The sequence below is a fragment of the Haliotis rufescens genome, unplaced genomic scaffold (genome assembly GCF_023055435.1).
Source record: "Haliotis rufescens isolate VD_foot unplaced genomic scaffold, xgHalRufe1.0.p SCAF_2, whole genome shotgun sequence".
NCBI lineage: Eukaryota > Metazoa > Mollusca > Gastropoda > Lepetellida > Haliotidae > Haliotis > Haliotis rufescens.
The window spans coordinates 36859007-36879366 of NW_025963890.1; the positions used below are offsets into that span (position 1 = coordinate 36859007).

The 20360-nt window shown below is 41.7% G+C and overlaps 1 protein-coding gene across 6 annotated transcripts in view; it reads left to right on the forward strand.

The window, feature by feature from the left end:
* The window catches only part of LOC124111794 (uncharacterized protein C8orf76 homolog), a 21463-nt gene continuing 1103 nt past the window's right edge, over positions 1 to 20360 (forward strand). For 2 of the 6 annotated variants that reach the window (XM_048399888.1, XM_046471609.2), the window contains exons 1-7: positions 9601 to 9732; positions 14888 to 15037; positions 15907 to 16042; positions 16816 to 16928; positions 18579 to 18841; positions 19963 to 20035; positions 20283 to 20342. In XM_048399888.1, coding sequence (XP_048255845.1) covers positions 14933 to 15037; positions 15907 to 16042; positions 16816 to 16928; positions 18579 to 18841; positions 19963 to 20035; positions 20283 to 20342 — 750 coding nt within the window. In that variant the 5' untranslated portion in view covers positions 9601 to 9732; positions 14888 to 14932. Of the gene's footprint in view, positions 52 to 9373; positions 9398 to 9600; positions 9733 to 14887; positions 15038 to 15906; positions 16043 to 16815; positions 16929 to 18578; positions 18842 to 19962; positions 20036 to 20251; positions 20343 to 20360 lie in introns of those variants that run through there. The other 4 variants (XM_046471610.2, XM_048399887.1, XM_046471612.2 and 1 more) reach the window with 4 other exon arrangements.

The following is a 20360-nucleotide window of genomic DNA, read 5'->3' on the forward strand; positions in this document are numbered from 1 at the left end:
CGACCCCCGCATCTCGCAAACAAAATTTTGCCGATAATGGAGATTCGTAAGGTAAGTTAAACAAAAAATACACACCACACTGCATATAAAGACAGGATTACTTATTCCCAAAAAGTCTTCACTTTTAATGTCAGATTTCATCAAGTCAGTCGGTCAAAATCCCACCAAAGTCAATCGTCTGCTAGCACTTGTCAATGGCCTCAGTAAATACACACTTTCTAATGACGTCACGCTCAAACTGCTAAAAAAAGTACGGAATCTTGACTGGGCCATCCTTACTGAACGTAACAGTACGTTGTTGACTTCCTACATCAGTTAGATTTACTTTTACGCGACCAGTGTTCTTTGTAATTGAAAAGAGTCACATAGCAAGATATAGCAACAAAAAACAGTAAATATTGTGTACAATAAATGGGTTTAATTACTTGCAGCCACTTCCTTCAGCTCGAGGGTCATATAGGTCGTCCTTATACACAGGAAGACTTACACAACTCATATATGACAGTTTTGGAGGAGAATGTCCCTGTTCAGCAAGCTGCAGTACGGTGGGGGGTTCCTATTACTACCTTGAAAGATCGTGTGAGAGGCAGAATCCATATTGATGTCGTTAAATCTGGCAAAACCACTATGTTCACACAAGAGGAGGAGTCCCTGCTTGTTGATCACATTAAAGTCATGAGTGAGATTGGGTACGGCTATACCAGACATGAAACAATCAATTTGGCAACTGATTATGCTCACCATCTAGGACACAGGGACAGAATCACGCCTCTCAGTTTACGTTGGCTGTATAATTTTCTTTCACGTTGGCCTGATATTCGCGTGCAGAAGCCCAGGAAACTGGAATACGCCAGAGCTAGATGTGCTACTCGGCAGTCAGTTGATAGCTATTTTATCGAGCTAGACAAGATTATGAAAAAGCACAGTTTCCAAGACAGACCTCAAGACATCTTCAACATTGATGAGAAAGGTTTACAGACCGATATCACACCTCCTAAAATAGTATCATCGTCGAAGTGTAAACCCCAGGCAGTAACCACTGGAAAGTCCAAAACAGTAACTTTGATTTGTGCCGTGAGTGCGACTGGCAGTTCGATCCCACCATTCTTCATTTTTCCTGGCCAACGGATGAGAGAAGATTTGATGGCAGGAGCTATACCAGGTGCTGATGGAACTGTTTCAGAGACTGGATGGTCCAACACTGATATCTTCAATAGTTATATGAAGACTCACTTTGCGAAGTATGCTAAAAGTGACAGTGCTGATTCTCCTTTGCTTGTACTGTATGATGGACACAGAAGCCATGTTTCACTGGGACTCAGTCTCATCCAATGGGCGAAAGAGCACAACATAGTCCTATTTGTGTTGCCACCTGCTGCAACCGCTCGACATTGGGTGCTATGGACCTGTCGAAGCTGGATGGACAGCTGCATGCCACAGACATCTGCGAGAATCGGGAGGCAAAGCTATCACCAGCTATCACCAGATACGATGTTTGCAAGATTGCCTGCAAAGTTTTGGCCTGCACATTAACACCCAACAACATCTTGTCTTCATTCAGACGATCTGGCAACTTTCCATATAACAAAGACGTTGTGACAGATGAGGCAGTAGCACCAGCCATGACATTCAAGCAGCAGACACTCTGTGAAGTAGCAGGAGATTTGTCACTTGCCCGTGATTTCTTAGGGAAGAGAGGGGGTGAGGTTCTAGAGAATGTCCAGACAGCCAAAGTCAGAAAAACCATGAGTAAAATCGTTGGAGGGAAGCCCATTACTGAAGATGAGGTTACTAACAAACTTATTGAACATCAGGAAGCACAAAAGGAAATAAAGCCCACTTCAATCAACAGTCATCAAATAACAACTGAAAAGGAAATGGATCGAAAGGAAAGGGGAAAAGAAAGGCTAGAACACCTAGACAAGTGCCAGTGATAACTGAAGATTCACAATCCTCCGACAGTGACGACAGTGGAGATGGTGAAACGTGTTGTGTTTGTGACAAATTCACGCCGGATGAACTTAGGCAATGCACAAATGTAACTTTTGTGAATTGGGCTCAGTGCACGAGACCTACATGTGGACATTGGGTGCACTTGAAGTTCTGCACGCATGTACGATTTGTACGAAGACATGGCGAATTCTTTTGTCCCCACTGTCAGCCAACATCACATGAGGAATAAAGCCTAGATGGTGTTCAGACTGTATATACGTTGTTATTTGCAAAGTTTAGTTGATTTTGAAGGGCTACAAGTATTCATATGAAGACAAACACTCAGTGTCGGCATTCCCGATTTATGGTGAGTAAATATTTCCATACATTACGTGCATTACACGTTGTCGTCGAAAAATGGTGACGTCACTTGTGTGTACACAAATATAGGCCGGCCATTATCGATCGCTGCACCGGCGGAGAGAAATATCGAAAATATATATAAACAAATCAAAGTAAGCTGTTTTAAACACTTGATTAATGGATTATGAAAGGATACGTTTTGGTTTTGATTAGTCCGCAATCGATGACATTATTCTCTTACACCGTCGAAAAATGGAGAAACCAGGGTATGCTTATAACGAATTACGGTTAGGCCTATAACGAACTAAAATTAGTAGTCCCTTTGAGTTCGTTATAGTTGACGACGCGATTCTTTCAGTTCATTCCGAAAATTACAGATATTTGTTTAGTTTTGGTCATTTGCATTAAACAGTTAGATTTGTGCCACACAATAATCAGTTTATATTCATAAAACGTAAATTATTACAGAGATTTTTCAACTAGTGTATATAAGGGGCCTAATTTGAAGCACCAGAAGTTGCGCCAATATTTCTCAGCTTGACTACAATAGATGAATATGTTACGTGTATCAACATAACAATGCACATAAGCAACTGGTAAATAAGTAACTGAATATTCTAGATGTTTTGGCCTGCAGGAGGCGTATCCGGATAATATTGTACTTACGATAGACGAAAACTCCAATACACATATTCCAAGACAACTCTAATTATGAACTTCCTATTCTTTCACAGAATTTTCACACACAAAACTGAGTTTGATCATTAGATCCACACCTGTCCCATGTATTTTTTGTTCGGGGTATTTGGATACACTTAGCGCACAAGTTTTAAAATACAATCTGGGATCCCTTTCCCGTTTTGTCCACACCAATCCGTCATTTGCTGCAACGTATAATTCCGTTTCTTCAAGTCAAAGTATCTACGATCTCTCCAAACACTTCGTTTATTTAGCTCAGTCCAGAAACAATGTGTTCGAATCGACGAATTTCTGCAACATGGTGGCCGCACCATTCCCTAACTGCGATTGTCTGTGCCGTGTCACGCATGGTTGACAAAAGAAGTGTGAACATACATATTCGGCTTCATCTGGTTCCACAATGAAATCTCGCTGTGACACTGATTCACTACTCCCAAGAATCGGCACTGAATTTGTCAAAGTTTCTGTTGCACTTGCAAGGGCGGGAAGAGAGGCGCCATCTTGTCGATTCGAGTTGTGAATCGGAATCAAGTCATCTTGAATTGGAACTTTCTCCACGATAAAGTCACCAATGTCGCAATCGAAATGACCAAAGGCTCCCTGATTATCTCGAACAACTCTTCGTCAAATTAGGATTTACATGAAAATGTTTTGTTGCTCATATTGAAGACAAGCGAAATTGCAAAGTTCTTGTCAGTTGTAAGCTGCAACTCGATGCACTCATGGGGCGTGGTTGCTAGGAGATCGCGAGGTCAGAAAGGGGAAAACAAAAAATTCTATAGAGTAATAAAAGAAATCCGCAGTGCAATCCCAAAGTACCATGTACAGGATATTTTTGAATAATAATATTCACGAAAAAAAATCTTTTCTAAAAGTGCAAATTAATTTATTAATTCATCCCAAGGTCGTAACCCTGATCACGTGGTGGGTATTTGGAAGGAAACTTTAGAAGAAGCCGTGAATGAGGCCGTGTGTATAACATTGTTGAATTCAACTGACCAAGAAGGTTGTTGAGGCACATTATGACAGATGCTCGTCATGGATGGAGAAAAAAATGTATCTGAGAGAAACATCGTTGCTTTGAGCTTCGCGACAAAACATGTGTTAATGCCGAAGTAGTTTACAAGAGAGGATGATCTGTGCAGCCAGCGACCTGAATAAGCTTGATGAAAATAATGTTGAAATCCATTTTCTCGCACATGACAGAATTAATGTGAACAAATATTTATTTGAACATCGTTTCGAAGTCTGTGAGGCTGTCCGTATTTTAATATTCTTATTTCCATTGCGACGTGAAATAATATAATGTTTTCGTGTCTTAATTTTGCTGCCGCTGTGGAAAATTGCGCACCGATCTATTAAAAGAAATACTACTAGCTCAACTTTATAAAAGAACCAGATCAACTTTATCTTTGTTCCGTTGTTTATTAAAAATTCGCTTCCGAAGCAAAGCGAATCGATCTACATAATAAACAAATTCATAGACTAGATTCTAGTACCAAGTGTTTAAACTTTTTTTTTAAATGTCATAAAATAACTTACACAATTATTGAAAGACATTTTTTGACAAGTAATATATATTTTATCTCGTCCGGCCGCTCTCTGGTTAGTTTAGGCTTGAGGGTAGAAACACATACAAAAAATATGGATGGCCTTATGCAAATGACACTTGGCATGCAAATCAAGAGGGATCTGGGTCACTGGGACCCGCCAAGTTTCACGGATCGAGTTACTTCGGCACGAAGAGCTTCATCGGACAAGTGTGACTTTGCCAAAATACATTGCTATACTGGGCAATGAAAAAATGTCACGGAAACGACAAAAAAAACTACTTTGATCACGTGAAAATATTTTTGAACATTACCAGGGTTTTTTACACGATCGTTGTCATCCAGATTCAAGATGGAAGGCAAGACGAACACAACGAAGAAAAACACTGTTGAAATCACCGATTACCGTGTATATGTGAGAAATGCTATTTATAAACTGCAGATATACCATACACCACAGGATAACGATTGGTGCCGTGACACATATTATGTTGTTTTTTTTGTTCAATTACACTGTTCATATTCATCACGACAAACGTATTAATTCGTTGTCGTCGGGAGATCTAGAATAGCTCAGAACAAGAACGTCTATAATTTCTGTGTTGGACTGCGTTGGATATATCGTGGACATTCCGCGGTATCATTTTATGAAGATGTGAAGTCGACATGGCAGGTAGGTTTTGAAACCAAAGACCTACGCGTTTGTTGAAAAGTCTTGGAATCGTTTGATAGATATTTATTACCATTAAAACTTACGTCCTTGTTGTCAAACGGCCCACGTGGGTGGGTGTTTACATGACGTCACCCGTTTACGCAATAACCAATGAAATGTGTGTGTTATCATGACGTCTTATTGACCTGTGAGATCACTCGTATAAGCTCCGCCCACTAGAGTGCGGTAGTTCCTACCGCAGATGGGGCTTTAAGCACGAGAAAGCTGCCTTCTGATTGGTCAATCCATTGGTCGGTCAAAGTTCGCGCAAGGTCGGTCTGACGTGAGGGTTACAGGCCGGCAAAGCCACATTTCGAAAATAGATAGCCCAAATTGATGTGGCTCTCGCGGCAATGGTTATGGTTGCGTGATTGTATAATGTGGCTCTCGCGGCTATGCTGTCACAACATGCTTTGTGATTCTAACAGGTTACCGTATATAACAAAACAAGTCTTGTTTTCTCCTTTTTTATTCAACAAGGATAACATATTCATCAAAACTTTACATTGATGAATATGAATAGCATATGAATATCATAATGGATTTAATGTCATTACTGCAGATGAAGGAGGTCGCCCACGTGGTCAGCATATTCAATCTCACTCAGGTGTTGGTTCAGGAGCTGGATCTTGAGGGACGCAATACGTGCATCGATTGCCTTGTACTTCTTTCTTCGTGAAGGTTCTGACCACTGGTGAGAGAGTCTCAGGGCTGCAACCTCTTTGAGTGACTGCTCTCGCTGAAATAGCTTCACTACCTCCTAGATGTTCGGGTAGCACTTCTTGGCAAGTTTCTTTATCTTGTTGTGCCACACTTCAAGGTGATTGTTGGTACGGTGACCTTGGTTTTCGAAATGGTTCCAAATCTCTGGCATGAAGGCCCCTCCTTGAACCCAACTGGTTGTCACGTAGTCCATGAAGGCAGTCACTTTAGGGCCAGCAGGAGAGTCAGCAATGACAAAACCCACACATCATCCACTTTGTCACGAGGTAGTAGAGGGAGGGCAGCAGCTCTTCTCACCAGCTTCTTCACCTCCTCATCTTCCTTATAGTCCATCACCAGATCTTCTTTCTGCACCCTCCTCCAGATACATTGGGTGAAGTGAAAGAAACACCCTCTAACTAATGTCCCAGGAAATACATCAGTCACGGCATTGTGAGCTGCACGTTCAAAGTCCAACTAATGTGGGACACTCATTTAAAGGTATCTCTAAAGAACACCACGCTTAATAATTTAAATGTGGGACACTCATTTAAAGGTATCTCTAAAGAACACCACGCTTAGTAACTTAAATGTGGGACACTCATATAAAGGTATCGGTAATCGGATTAAGTAATTACCCGCTAGAATAGGTGAAATGCACTCAGCTGAAAATGTGGCTCTACCGGCAATAGCCATTTCTGAAATGTGGCTCTCCCGGCTAGACACCGACGTGAGCCCTAATGGGATGTCCTCAGATCTTTGTTTAGCGGTAGCGAGAACTAAGATCTGATTTTAATGAGACTGCATTTATCATCGGAGTGTTTCCGGACATCTCACATCTGTCATTGGATTGGTTCCACATTATCGTCGATTAATTCATGAATCAGCAGAGAGTCAAGATACTTTTTCATTTGTAGAATCCGGAGTGAGTCACAAAATCAATAAAGTGATGCTAAATCTGCCACGTAGACTGTGGTTGTCTTCCGATTACAACCATGGTCAGATCGAACTTTTAACGAATCAAATAGAGATATTATCACAAAGAAAGGTCAAGGCTAGATCACCTTAAAACGATACGTATAGCTCTAGCTGATGCGTGCGGTCTTTGCGGGTTACTGAGACCCATGGCCATCAGTCCGTTTTCCCATTCTGTGACGAGTCTAATCTGTCTTGTTTAGAAGAAGTCTTTGGAAGACGGGCTGCAGCGTTATTAAACGTATGTGAGTATAACCCACGTGCTGTGTTGATCAATGAGAGCAAGGGCCAGCACATGTATGCTGATGGAGTCGAAGGGCAAATCATTACTTGACTAAGATGACCCGATTCTGACAAAGTGATTTGGAAAGTCATGGCTTACCTTGACTATGACATGGGACAATAAAGAAGGCAACAGTAGTAGGGTCCAGGTAACCCCAGAACGCAGTAATGACAAAATGTACGATACTATATCTATATCATGAACGTACATGAACGAATTTCCATTTATATATCATTAAATTTCTTTTAATGAAAATGGCTAAACCTTTCAAAGCTTTTCTATTTCTTGTTGACATCAAATCTATTAGCTTCCGTCTCTTGGCTTTAGGAGACCTACGACAGATAGCGGATCTAACAGCAATTCGTGTCTCAACCGAGCCCAGGCTTGAGCATGGTCTTGACATTCCAGTCTGCTTTTTCATTTCCATGAATATCAATGTGAGATGGGTGCCGTCACAGCTGTTTAACCGATAGTTTTGTGTATTCGTATAGAATATTGCTGACGATGTTTGGCCTGGAGTTTCAGTTTCTGTCGCTGATTGCATGAAGTACACTTAGCAAGCCTGACAGGATGACTGCCTTTAGGGCTTTACTTCCGGTAGATCCGGTATGAGTTTGAGTGCAAGATGAATTGCCTCCAATTCAGCAGTGAATACTGACTGACCATCAGGCAGGCGAACCGAATGTGCTTGTGGTTTGGAGCTGTGGGTATGGATCCCGTAAACAGCACTGTTTGTTGATACGATTCTTGGATTCATCAGTGTATATATGGGGCCAGCTGTCCCAGGTAGTTTGAATTTTCGTTATAGCTACTGATCGTAGTAGATTTCATTTTTAGTGACTTCTGATGTTAAAATAGTGTCAACTTTGGGAGGGTTTTTTTAAGTCCAGGGAGGGTGTAACCTAGACTAACCTCTGGTCTCTGAAATGAACATATTTTACAGAATAAAAAGTTGTTAAATTATATTTATGAAATAGAAGGAGCGAGGACACTTTCTTCATTTCCTGATACTGCAGTAATCTAGACTTGCCAAACATTATAGACTTACATGGGCTGTATTGGATATATTTGTTTCAAGGTCTGTATGACAGACTAGGTCTAACCCTTTGTAGTGACTTTATGGTGGCTGAATGTTATTACAATTGTGACTTCGGATATGAGTTCACGTAATAATATACAAGATGGCTTTAGTGAGGGATTTTTCCTAGCTAGGGTTTCATCACGGGTGTTTTTGTCTTGCCATATCTTTTTCACCACAAACGTATGGGTTGTAATGGAAACAACTTGTCAATATAATAATAAATATTATGATACTAAAACAAAAAGATATAACAATGGTTCTCATCTGTTTACATATCATACAGATCTTGTGGGATAGTCAGTTTAATTTGTTGTTTACTACTATGTTAAGAGCATGATTATCAGAATTCTGTAAGAAATTATGGATCAATGAATTAACACCTGTGATTACTCAAAACACACTTTATAAGATGCTGAATATACCGTTTATGATGGGGGTTTTCCGTCGTGACAATTCGTCTTTTAGTTGAAGACTCAACAAATGTTGATATTCTAAACTAATAATCACTACAAAATATGTGCTAGTTAAAAATATTCAGTTGTAAACCATAGGGATGGGTATTTGATGTTTAAAGTGTATCACAATATTTTCCAGTACACAAGGTCGTATTGCGATGTCACGATATATTGTATAATTTTTAAATCAGCAGCAATCTGATACATCAAGGTGTGAACTGAAGTTCACAAATGGAACAAAACAAGATGCTGGTACAGCATATAATGTTTACTCATTCAATAAATAAGTTTTCAAAACAGTCGCACAAAGTTCGCCGAGGAGGTTGGTTGCTCCAATGTGGCTCAAAGGAGGCAGAAGGGAGGCACAAGCATTGCCGTTGTTGCAGAATGAAGGCACAGTGGTCGCCACATGGTCACCAGGTAATAGATGCGTTCTGCTGAAATATTTTCCTGTCAATCTGGGCGGTGCTTCCCTTGTGCCTCCTTTGGGCGACCAACAGCGTGCATTGAACATGACTGTGGCGACCGCCGTGCCTCCATTCGGCGACCACGTCAACCCATGAGATACCATGACAATACTTCTGCTTCTTTTCTGCCTCCTTTGAGCTACCTGTAGTGCCTCCTCAGCCTTCCTATAAATAGAGGGTTTGTACCTGCAGTGTTTCATTTTGGTTGCAGACGCTGAACAACTCGAGCAGTTACTGCTGAACAACTGCTGGAGCAGTGACATAGAAACATGATTTTCTTGGTTTAAGCAACCAATGAGCGTCCTGGCCAGTTTTTGATCGCTCAAAGGTGGCACAAAGGTCGCAGCCCTGCGTAAAAGGGGCCTTTAGCTTGGTTCCTTCTCTACATGTCACTAGATGACGCAGCGCTCATTGATCAGGGAACCGGTTGGACCGTCGCTTATATCATTAAAAAGGGGAAGTTATTGCCCTTTGGAACAAAATGATCGCCAAAAAAGAACGCTAAAACGAATGGTTAGAAAGGTTTTTGCACTTTCATGAATACTGTTGCAATGTGTACGTCACGGGGTGACCATGCATGTATTGATACCGGGCGCTATATGGTATCTGTCGAAATGTACACAGTGACACACGTGCGTTAATATTTCGTTATGACGGAATCGTAGATACAAAATATATCGTGAGATCACAGGTTTTCGGATGCCATACGTTTTCGGACGGACGTGTTTGTCGCTATTACTCGCGCTATAACGGGGGCTTTAGCATCACACAGACATTGTAAATACTCAGATGTATGGCTTGTTTGTAAGAGAAAATTGTCTTTCATAAGTGAATGAGAAGTTTTACAGTGTTAACGTGAATAATGAAAAAACTACGAATAAAGACATTGTGCAGAGCTACAGATAAAGAGCATATTTGCGTGACACCCCCCCCCCCCCCCCCCCCCCCCCCCGAAATTAAAATATAAACCCAATTACTTTCAATTAACTTGCAGCATACAGAAACGTATGCATCAAATGAAAAACTCAAATATATAAAAACAAGGAACCTTTTTCAGCATGCGTAGTAAGTAGATAATTTCCAAAACACAATTACGAGCTAATTTATTTTCCGAGTCAGGCCTATCTATTTAGAACATTTCTGTACATCTAAAACATTTTTATATATTCTTTTTAATCTTAAAATGTTCACTAATTTTGGGAAAACCCAATAGAGTGATGAATAGGTGAGTGAAAAAATATTGGTTACCCAATGTAAAATGTAATAACCCAATTATAACAGAAACCCTTGATAAAAAACTCAATTGCTCATTCAGAAGCCCTAAGTATTTTTATTCTATTTTTTTATTGGTATTTTATTCTAGGTATGCATAAACATATACAATGATATAAGATCACAATGTACAATGGGCTAATAATAAGGCAAAGTTCATACCAAAGTCAGTATAATAGACAAAAGAGACAAAATGTCACTGGTGTAGTCTTTGTAAGACACACTGGAGATGAGTCAATATAGATCTATACAATGGTTGCTTTCATTGGTTAGTGTTTACAACAGAAGAAGCTTAACAATTACCTTTGTATAAAGTATAACAGAAAAAGCAATGAATTTAACAATATGATTTGCATTAATACTTTCCCTTTGTAACAATTCTCGCCTAGAACTATCTGTAAATGGTCTTAGTTTGAAGAGAAAATGGTTGACAACAGAAGATAGTGAACATCAATTCGTTTTTCAGAATATCCAAACAACACATTTTTCGTATCCAGTTCAATTGTTTCCTTATATGATGTGTCGTTTTGCATTCATAAGAGAACTGAGTAAGGCTTTCAAACTACGAGTTACAGATAGAATTCATATCATTGTCTGCATATGACATCTGGAAAAGTAGTGATTTAGTTGGCAGGATTGTATCTAAGATAGAATATGGAAATTATGTTTATAGCTTCCCATTCCAAACTGTTTGTTGCACATATCAAATCATCTTCCCATTTTGTTTTATAGGGGTAAAGTCTAGTGTTTAGTTTACTTTATATCGAAGATCTTCTACATCCTTTATAGCTTCTGATTATTTCCTGCAAGTTGTATGGTAACAGTGGTGTTTCTAGCTTATTTTCTATTTCTATTTGAAAGGTTTTGCATTAATGTTGTATTGCATGCAAGATGCACTTGTCCATGAAAAGTTCCTGAAGATGGTGAAAAGAAGATGGCTTTCCGTCTTAGAAGCGCTAATTTATCTCCTCAGCTTGGATCTATGGGTAATCCTATACTCCACTCACAAATTGTCCTTCTCGACTTTCATAAACCTTCCCGAATATTTATTTATAACAGTAGTTAAAAAGAATCCTGCTAATTCTATCGAAACAAAATAATAATACAGCTGTCCACTCCACCCACCACTTACAGAATAGACCTCTGCCAGCCTGGATATACTTACCACATTATATATAGTTTCAACTTACCCTGCATTACTCCTGAATGCATTTACTGATGGTTTTTGACAAAAAGATAAAGCGGTGAGCGGTCTAGCTGCAAACCAGTTGTGTGGTAATACCCTCAAATAGCTGCCATGTGACCCGGAAGTGGTGAAGTCACACAAGAGCACATTGCTGCTTTGTCACTCAAAACAACTAGACGTGTTTGTGATTATAAGCCTCTACGGAATTTCAGCATTTTTTGCATGTTATTACTACCATTGGTTTCACTTGATATTGTTGTGTTGTTTATGGTGTGTGCCTTTTGGTCTTACCCATTTGTTATTTGTAATAAATTCACGATTGTTTGTGGATCTCACTCACAGTAATTACAGGCATATTTTTGTTCCAACCCGCCATTTTAAATTTCTCATGCCCTATTGGAAATTCATTCATCTGAAATTTCATTCTGAAAACTGATGAGTTTTTGAGTTATAAATCTTTTCCTGTTGTCTGCTTGCATGATTTGTGAATATGACTTTGCTTAAATTACTGATGTATGCCATGTTATATTAATTGTCATGGCAGGGATCCTCACCCTCTGTGTTTGGATTGCCCGAACCCCTGCTTTTGCCGTCCTCTCTCGACGTAAACTTCTCTCTTTTCTTGAGAGCTGCCAAGAAACGCCAGGCTTGAAGACACCCAAAGATGACCGACTCTACTAAGACTCCATCCACCATGGCTATCTCTGATATACTAACTACTACGGCTGAGTTACAACCTCCCACCACAGCAACTTTGGATGCGACTTCACCTTTGATTCATCACATGCTGTCGCTGGACCAGATGGTCGCGTCTTTTCAGACATTGAGGACTCAACAGGAGAATGTCTTTCTCCAGCCATCGACAACTACATCGATCTGCATGTCTGTCACCTCTCCACTTTCCGAGACGACCTCCTGGAATTGTTAGCGCCAGAGCACTTCAGCCACTACATGGCACCAGCCACCACAGGCACCCTAGGTTAAGGAGCTATCCCTAGCTTACCAGCTGGCACCACATCCGCTCCTTCCAGCATCTGTTGTGGATCCTAACTGACCAATGTCTTCTGCTAGGGATACTGTCTCTCTCAACTAAACAACCCTCCTTTGATGTCCACACCCATGGCAAAAGCCTACAACCCCAATCAACACCAGCTCCTATGTGACAATATAAATATTCTGCTCCACAAGGTGGCCATCAAGATTGTTCATGACCCGGCCCGACGTTTGGGATTTTACTCCCCCATTTTTCTGGTCCCCAAGGAGGATTCGGACAAACTTTGCATGATTCACAATCTTGTCGTATTCAGCCAATGCTACCTGGAATGTCCACCATATCTTCATGTGCCTATCCAAGTAACAGGCGGTTCATCAGGTTCATCTTCTATGATATCCATTACCAGTGGTGGTCCTCCCATTTGGCATTTCCACAGCCCCATGGCTATTTACACAGATCACCAAGCCAGTAATCTGATGCCTTTTCCATCACCTGGTGTGTATTATCAACAAGTCCAAGTCCGATCCCAATCTCTGTCCTTCCATGTCCAATTTATTGGAGGTCTGTTTCTGACTGACCGGCACCTCCTTAAATGTCTCAGGGACAGGCAGTTCTTCAATAATCCGACACTCCGCCAGTGGCAAGTGCTGTTGAGCTTACTCACTATGGCACAGACCTGACATCTAGGGCACGTCTCCAGTTGCCCCCGATCCAACAGTTCCTTGCCCACTTCATCAGGCGCCAGAATTAGTCTGTCTCCATCGTCCTCCCGGCTCACCTGCAACCTTATCTCTGCTGGTGGATAGTGGAGTTGAATGTCTCAGGCGTCATCTCATTGACCGCTCTAAAACTAACTCTCCAATTGTTTGTCAACGCTTCCATGCAAGGGTGGGGAGCTCATCGGGAGGCACAGATGACCTCAGGGCTATGGTCAGGAGAACAGTGTCACTGCCACAGCAACAATCTGGAATTGGAAGCTCTAATTCTGGCTGTGGCGCATTGGCAGGCCATCTTCTGACAAACCAAGTTAACAATCAGCCATGGACAACGTAATGTGGTTTCTTGCAATCAGGGGACCTTACACTCCTCCTCACTGATGATGTTCTGCTTCTTTTGGCTGTTAGAGTATCTCGACCTGCACTTTCTTGTCCAACACATTTTTGGGTGCTGAAACGGATGCCCTGTCTAGACTGGACATTGTGGCTCCCACAGAATGGAAGTTACATCCCAAGTGGAGCCATGATCTGCAAACAGATCGACCACATCGACTTGTTTGCCACCAGTCAGAACTTCCAATTGCAGACCTATATCTTCACCAGTTCCGGACCCACAAGCGAAGGACTAAAAGCATAAACTTTTCTGCCACTTGTCCTCCTTCCCAAGGTTCTACTAAAGATCAGGGACACTCGGAGCCAAGTTCTGATTTTGGTAGTGCCTTGGTGGCTGAAGAGAAGTTGGTTTGTGTCCTCTTGAACTTCCAGTTTGGCCAAACCTGCTGCTCCACCCTACAGCAGGTTACCCCATCTGCTTGGTGTATCTGCAGGTTCCAAGGGCTGCTCATCAGGGGCTTTACTATGACAAGTGGTGACCCTTTGAGGCCTTTTGTAAGGACAGAGGACAGGATCCCACCTCTGCTTCCCGCAATTCCCGGATGAATATTTTCTCTTCCTACAACGCAAATGTCACCTTAAGGGCTCATCCATCTCGCCCTACCTGGTAGCCATTATTTGTCTTAGCCTTTCCGGATGATTGCATGACGAAGATTCCAGAATTACAAGCTTTGCTGCACTCGTTTTGACTGCAAGATCAGAAGGCCAAGTTCAGACCTTTGGCTTTGGATCTGAACCTAGTTTCACCGTTACTCTTTGCGACTCCCTTCGAGCCCTTTCACTCATCATCTTTTTATGACCTCATCAAGAAGACGTTTTTTCTCTTGGGTCATGGCTTCTGCAGATCGGGTCAGCGAGCTACATGCAATAGCCATTACAGTAGTACAAGACAGTGGTATTGTAATTAATCAACCGAACATGCTGAAGACACTTCAGTGTGAGGTTGTTGAAAAGATATAAAGGTCATGCAAAATTGTCACATGTATTGTATGAAATGGGGTGGGGGGGTCTGTCGGCAAAATATAATACAGCTTAATATTCTGAAATGTTAGAATATCCCTGTATTTGCTGCAAAATATGTGGTGGACCTGAGATGTCTTGTTTCAGAGACTGAGGAACTGTGACAGAGAAGGAGATCGCTAGCAGGAAGCCATGGAGCTAGGTCTTGCACTAGAAGATGAGGACATGGGGCAGACACGAGATCGGAGTAACATCCCGACCCTCACATCGTTCAACGCCAAAGTGTGCTCGCCACTGGTCAGTACCTCGACAACTGTGTGGAAGAGAAGGGGTCAAGTATTTGTTTCCTTGTTTGGCAAACCAACTTTGTGGAAAGTCTCAAGTACATGACATGAGGAATACTCCAAATAACTCTGAAACCATCAATATTAGATACACAGTGGGGACCTGGTTAAGAATGTGTCCCTGACACTCTAGTCGGGTGAAAGAGGATTGTATCATTGAACCCCGTGTATGTCTTCAGTCACCAGTTTGCCTGCTCCACATTCAGTTAATTCCAGGCTGATATGATATTTCTTGACAATCTCATTAAGGGCAGATCTTTTACTAATAAGACACCTTACTGCATCAAGATCTGATGACTCCTCCATAGAAAGTCACTTCAAGTGAACCCTGAGTGAACTTTGACCACCCAATCTGAAGGAAGGATACATGAGTTCTTGAGCCAATCAGATGTTAGTTTACTGAAATAATTCAGCTTCATTTTTTACCACCTCAGTTCAGAAATTTGGATGTTAGACAAAACCCTCCTGAACTGAAATATCCCTTTGATAGTACACCCTTCTGCCATGCCAATCAGAAATGACAGGATGTATAAAATATCCACAACAATGTGTTAGTGCTGTTTTAAGTTTTTGCATTCGGAACTCCCTGACTGTGAAGGTGTCGTATTGTTGTGGAGTAAAAGATCTGATTTTACTGATATTGTGGCAATGGGATGCTTGGGACCTATTTTATCCAAGGTCCACACAACATCTTCCATAGAAACCATATCAGGCTTATGAAGAAAACATTATGCATTGATAATCCTAAATTAATAATGTCATAAAATATAGAAATAAACTTCAAAATCCATTTTAAACATACCCACATGTTTCATGTTTCAGTGGTTCGAGTCCGAACTGAACCTGACAGATGACAGTGTGTCCGAGACAAACTCTCAGTTGCTGAAGTTCAGTGGAGACCTTCACTATCGCCATGGCAACTTTGCATCAGCAGCTGAGATGTATTCAAAGTCCTTCAGTAAGAGATGTAACTGTGAGAGAGCTAGGGTCTGGCCACACAGAGATGCATGAGAGAAGTCACCCAATTAAATTGATGCCAGGATGTGATAATACTGAGGATAGGATATCTTGTGGCACAGCTGTCCCCTTGGACAGAGTACATTAAACTTGCACACATATCACTGTACCTAGTGAGTGAGTGAGTGAGTATGGTTTTACACCGTTTTTAGCAATATTCCAGCAAATATCATGGCGGGGGACACCAGAAATGGCCTACACACATTGTACAGATGTCGGGAATCGAACCCGGGTCTTCGGCATGACGAGCAAACACTTTAACCACTAGGCTACCCAACTGCCCCACTGTACCTAGTATGTTGAAATGAAATCAATCAGGGCTTCTTTCAATGGTGTTCAAAATGTAGGAACTGTAAAATTAGTCCTTTGTGGACAGAAATTTGAAATAATTCTGGCATGACAGTTGCTTCTGCTATCCCATTCGGGTTTTTCAGCAGAGTACTGTGTATTCGTTGTAAAGGCTGTAAGGCTGAATGAAAAGATAATCAGACAGTTGCAGTGTGTAACCATTTTACATAATTTATGTGCTGGTTGCAAGGTTACCTCTGTTCTGTCTAATGTTCTGGTTTCAAGGTTTCCTGTGTTTTGTCCAATGTTCCTGTTACCGGGTTTCCTGAAATGTTCCATGTTGCCAGGTTTCCTGTGTTCTGTCCAGTGTTCCGTGTTGCCAGGTTTCCTGTGTTCTGTCTAATGTTCCCGGTTGTTCTGTGACAGAGGTACTGCCCGGACACGCCCAGGCAACCCGACTAGACCTCCACCAGTCCATGACAAGATGCTACCTGAGACTGGGGCGTGTACAGGAGGCAGCGGACACCGCACAATACTTGGTGGGTTGCTAGTGTGACAGAGGGTATGGTACGTTGGGTTGGGACAGGTGATTTGGGGACTCGGGTTGGGTGGGTACTGAGTCGGACCCAGGTACCCTCTGTAATTACCGTACCCATGATTAGTCACGTGAAAAAGTGACAAAAAATCTCTATAGCTCCATGTTACACGACAAGTCATGATTTCTTCTGACTTTTATGTGTTTGAATATATATATAACACATCAGTCAACATCAATGTATGCATGACCAGATTGTTTTATATGTGTATCTAAATACTCTTTGACAGGGCTCCAGTAAAACAATTCCCAAGTAGACATTTTGTACCCAACTCTTGAGACCTACAGGGGGTACCCAGGTTGGGTCGGGTACCCAGGTAGTAAATTTGGACTCGTCCCAGCCCTAGTGGTATCTCAGATCTTCAGCAGGGATGTGCAGTGGGGGACATTTTATATCGATTTAGACATTCATACCTCCATATCTTTTTTTACCAACCTTGAATATTGTCAAACTGAAGACTGTAAATGTTCTTCTGGTCTTTTTGTTGTGCAGTGATGTACTGTCAGTGTTTTGTTTATTTGTTGTTTGACGCCGCACTGAGCAATATGGTCGGTAAATAATCGAGTCTTGACCAGACAATCCAGTGATTGACATCATGAGCATCGAGATATTGGATACGCTGACATTCATCAACTGAGTCACTGAGTCTGACAACCTGATCCCGTTAGTTGCCTCAAGGGAGGTTGCTGAAGATCACTTCTAAGACGGATCTTCACGGGTTTCTGTCAATGAAAGACATGTCCTATAGTAATGGTTTGGTGGTGACTGAAAGGCAGTTAAGGAAGCTGATGTCATATTTTAAACGGTTATCAAATAATATTATTGGCAGTTCCTTTTGAGGCCCAAGGCAAGTTGTAGCCATAGTAAAGACACATTTTAGTTGGTTGGCTATTCTGTTCAGGCATCATGACATAATGTTGTAGGTCATGTCACATGTGGGGATGCTTGGGAGGAAATGCCTGTCTTAAAGGCAAGCTATTGAAGATCAGGTGGTTACTGTGTGTGTCATTGTGCTGGACTGAGTGAATTGTTGCTCATGATATCAACCTCTGGTTGTCTGACTCAGACCACTGTGATATAGCGGAAATATATTACTGTGCCTTAAATCAGCCTTAAGGTTGGACCATTCACTTTGAAGGGCCATAAACTCCCGCCTCCGTGGCCTAGTAGTAGTGCATCCGCCTGGGGAGCAGAAGGCCCGGGGTTCGATTCCTGGCCGCTTCATTCCAAGAGACGTTAAAAGATGGTACTTGTTGTTATCCTGTCTGGCGCTCGGCATTAAGGGGCTAAAACAAGGACTGGTCGGTTCGGAGTCCGTATTCTGTGTCTGAGTGGGGTATATGTTAAACTGTGGCATGGTATCATTGAGCTAGCACTATAAATCGGCATCAGTCCGGACTAGTACAAGCAGCCACACAAACACACAAATGTGGATGCATGTCGCTTTATAAGTTCAATTATCTTTGATGCAACGTTAAACCCCATTTCACCTCACCTCACTTTGAAGTGCCAATAACTCCCTGCTATTGAGACATACTCATGTTGCATGGACTGATCTGTGAGTTCTCCTGATTGCACCATGTTCTTTTGTAGGTGGAAACAGCTCAGAATATTGATCAAAAGAAGCAGAGTTACATTCTTAAGTCTGAGGTTGCCATAGCAACACATAACTGGCAGGAAGCTGAGAGTTGTCTCCACTTCCTGATTGGTCAACAGCCACACTACACTCACTTCTGGCTGCAGCTTGCACAGATCTGCCAACAGGGGGCACTACATGACAGCCACAACCACCAGGGTGAGCTCATGGTAGAAGAGTGTAAGCGGATGAAGTTGATCACATGCTACCTCCGAACAAAGTGAGTTCTGTGATGCTGTCTCTACAACCCTCACTATGTTTGTCAATCAGTGCCTGAATGTTCAAAAAATGTTGGCGTTGTGATGTGATTTTTTGCCTTACTCATTTACCTGTTGTTCCTAACCATTGCTTACAATCCAACTGTGTGTCTAAAGTTAGTGTAATTATGGTCATATAAATCTATTTGAACAAATATGAATCATTACAGAGATTTTATGAACAAACATGGCTGATCCAAAGTGAATGAACAGTGATCAGAAGTGACACACAATGACTTGTTTCAATCTTGCATCCAATGTTGAAACAACTTGATTTCAGTTTCATGTGTGAATAGTGGGATGTACGGGGTTTACAAGCTAAATGGACACCTTTCAGGGATTTATCTAGACCTGCTCAGAGGCCGATATTTGGCCCCGAGTCTGCAGAGCAAATGTCATTAAAAAATTCCCCAAAAGGAATGTAAAGTTGCCCAATTTATGTTAATATATAAAACAAGTGGCTCATGTTATGGCTTTGTAAAATTACATGTACTTCACTGATAACAGGATGAATACATAGCAGGAGTTGTAATGCTTGGTATATGTCATTGCATTGAGTGCAAATCTCAAAATACCATGTTAGAAAAGGCCTACCTCTGAAATTGGAATAGAAAATTGTTCCCACGATAGAGTTACATTGGGAATCTTTGTTCCTACTGGAACTAATTCCATTTGGAACGGATCTCCACTGACATCAGCATTCAATCACACCCTGGTTTTATATTTATGAAGCTGGAACAGCTGGAGGTCTCCCATGTTTCTTTGTTGTTTAGGGGCAGTCGAGTAGCCTAGTGGTTAAAGCGTTCACTCATCACGCCGAAGACCCGGTTTCGATTCCCGACATGGGTACAATGTGTGAAGCCCATTTCTGGTGTCCCCCGCCGTGATGTTGCTGGAATATTGCTAAAAGCAGCGAAAAACCATACTCAGTCACTCACTCACTTTGTTGTTTAACACCAAACTCAGCTGCATAATATTCCAGCTGCATAATGGTGGTCTGTAAATAATCAAGTGATTGGCATGACATTGATCTACGTAATTTGGATACTCTCATGTTTGATAGACCAACATGAATATTTTGCAGACTGCTACTTCAGAGTGTGCACCGTAGTGTGAGTGAAGTGATCCGTCAACGTGATCAAGCCCTTCTGCAGCAGGTACATGTCATCCAATAATCTTGCACACCCGCCCTACCCACCTCACAACCAATTTCTTCCATGCCCTACCCACCTTCCACAGCATTACCCCTTTCACTCAGACCCCAGTTAATCTTGTTTGATATTAGTTCATGATGCTGGTTGTTGATGTTGCTGGTTGTTATGTTACAGTGGTTGATGTTGCAGTTGTTGATGTTGAAGTGGTTTATCTTGCAGTGGCGGATGTTGTTGGTTGTTGATGTTGCAGATGGAGGAGAGGCTGGAGGAGTTGGAGGTATCTGAGGAGATAATGGCTCGGGGGTCGGAGGTAACGTCCTAATGCTTG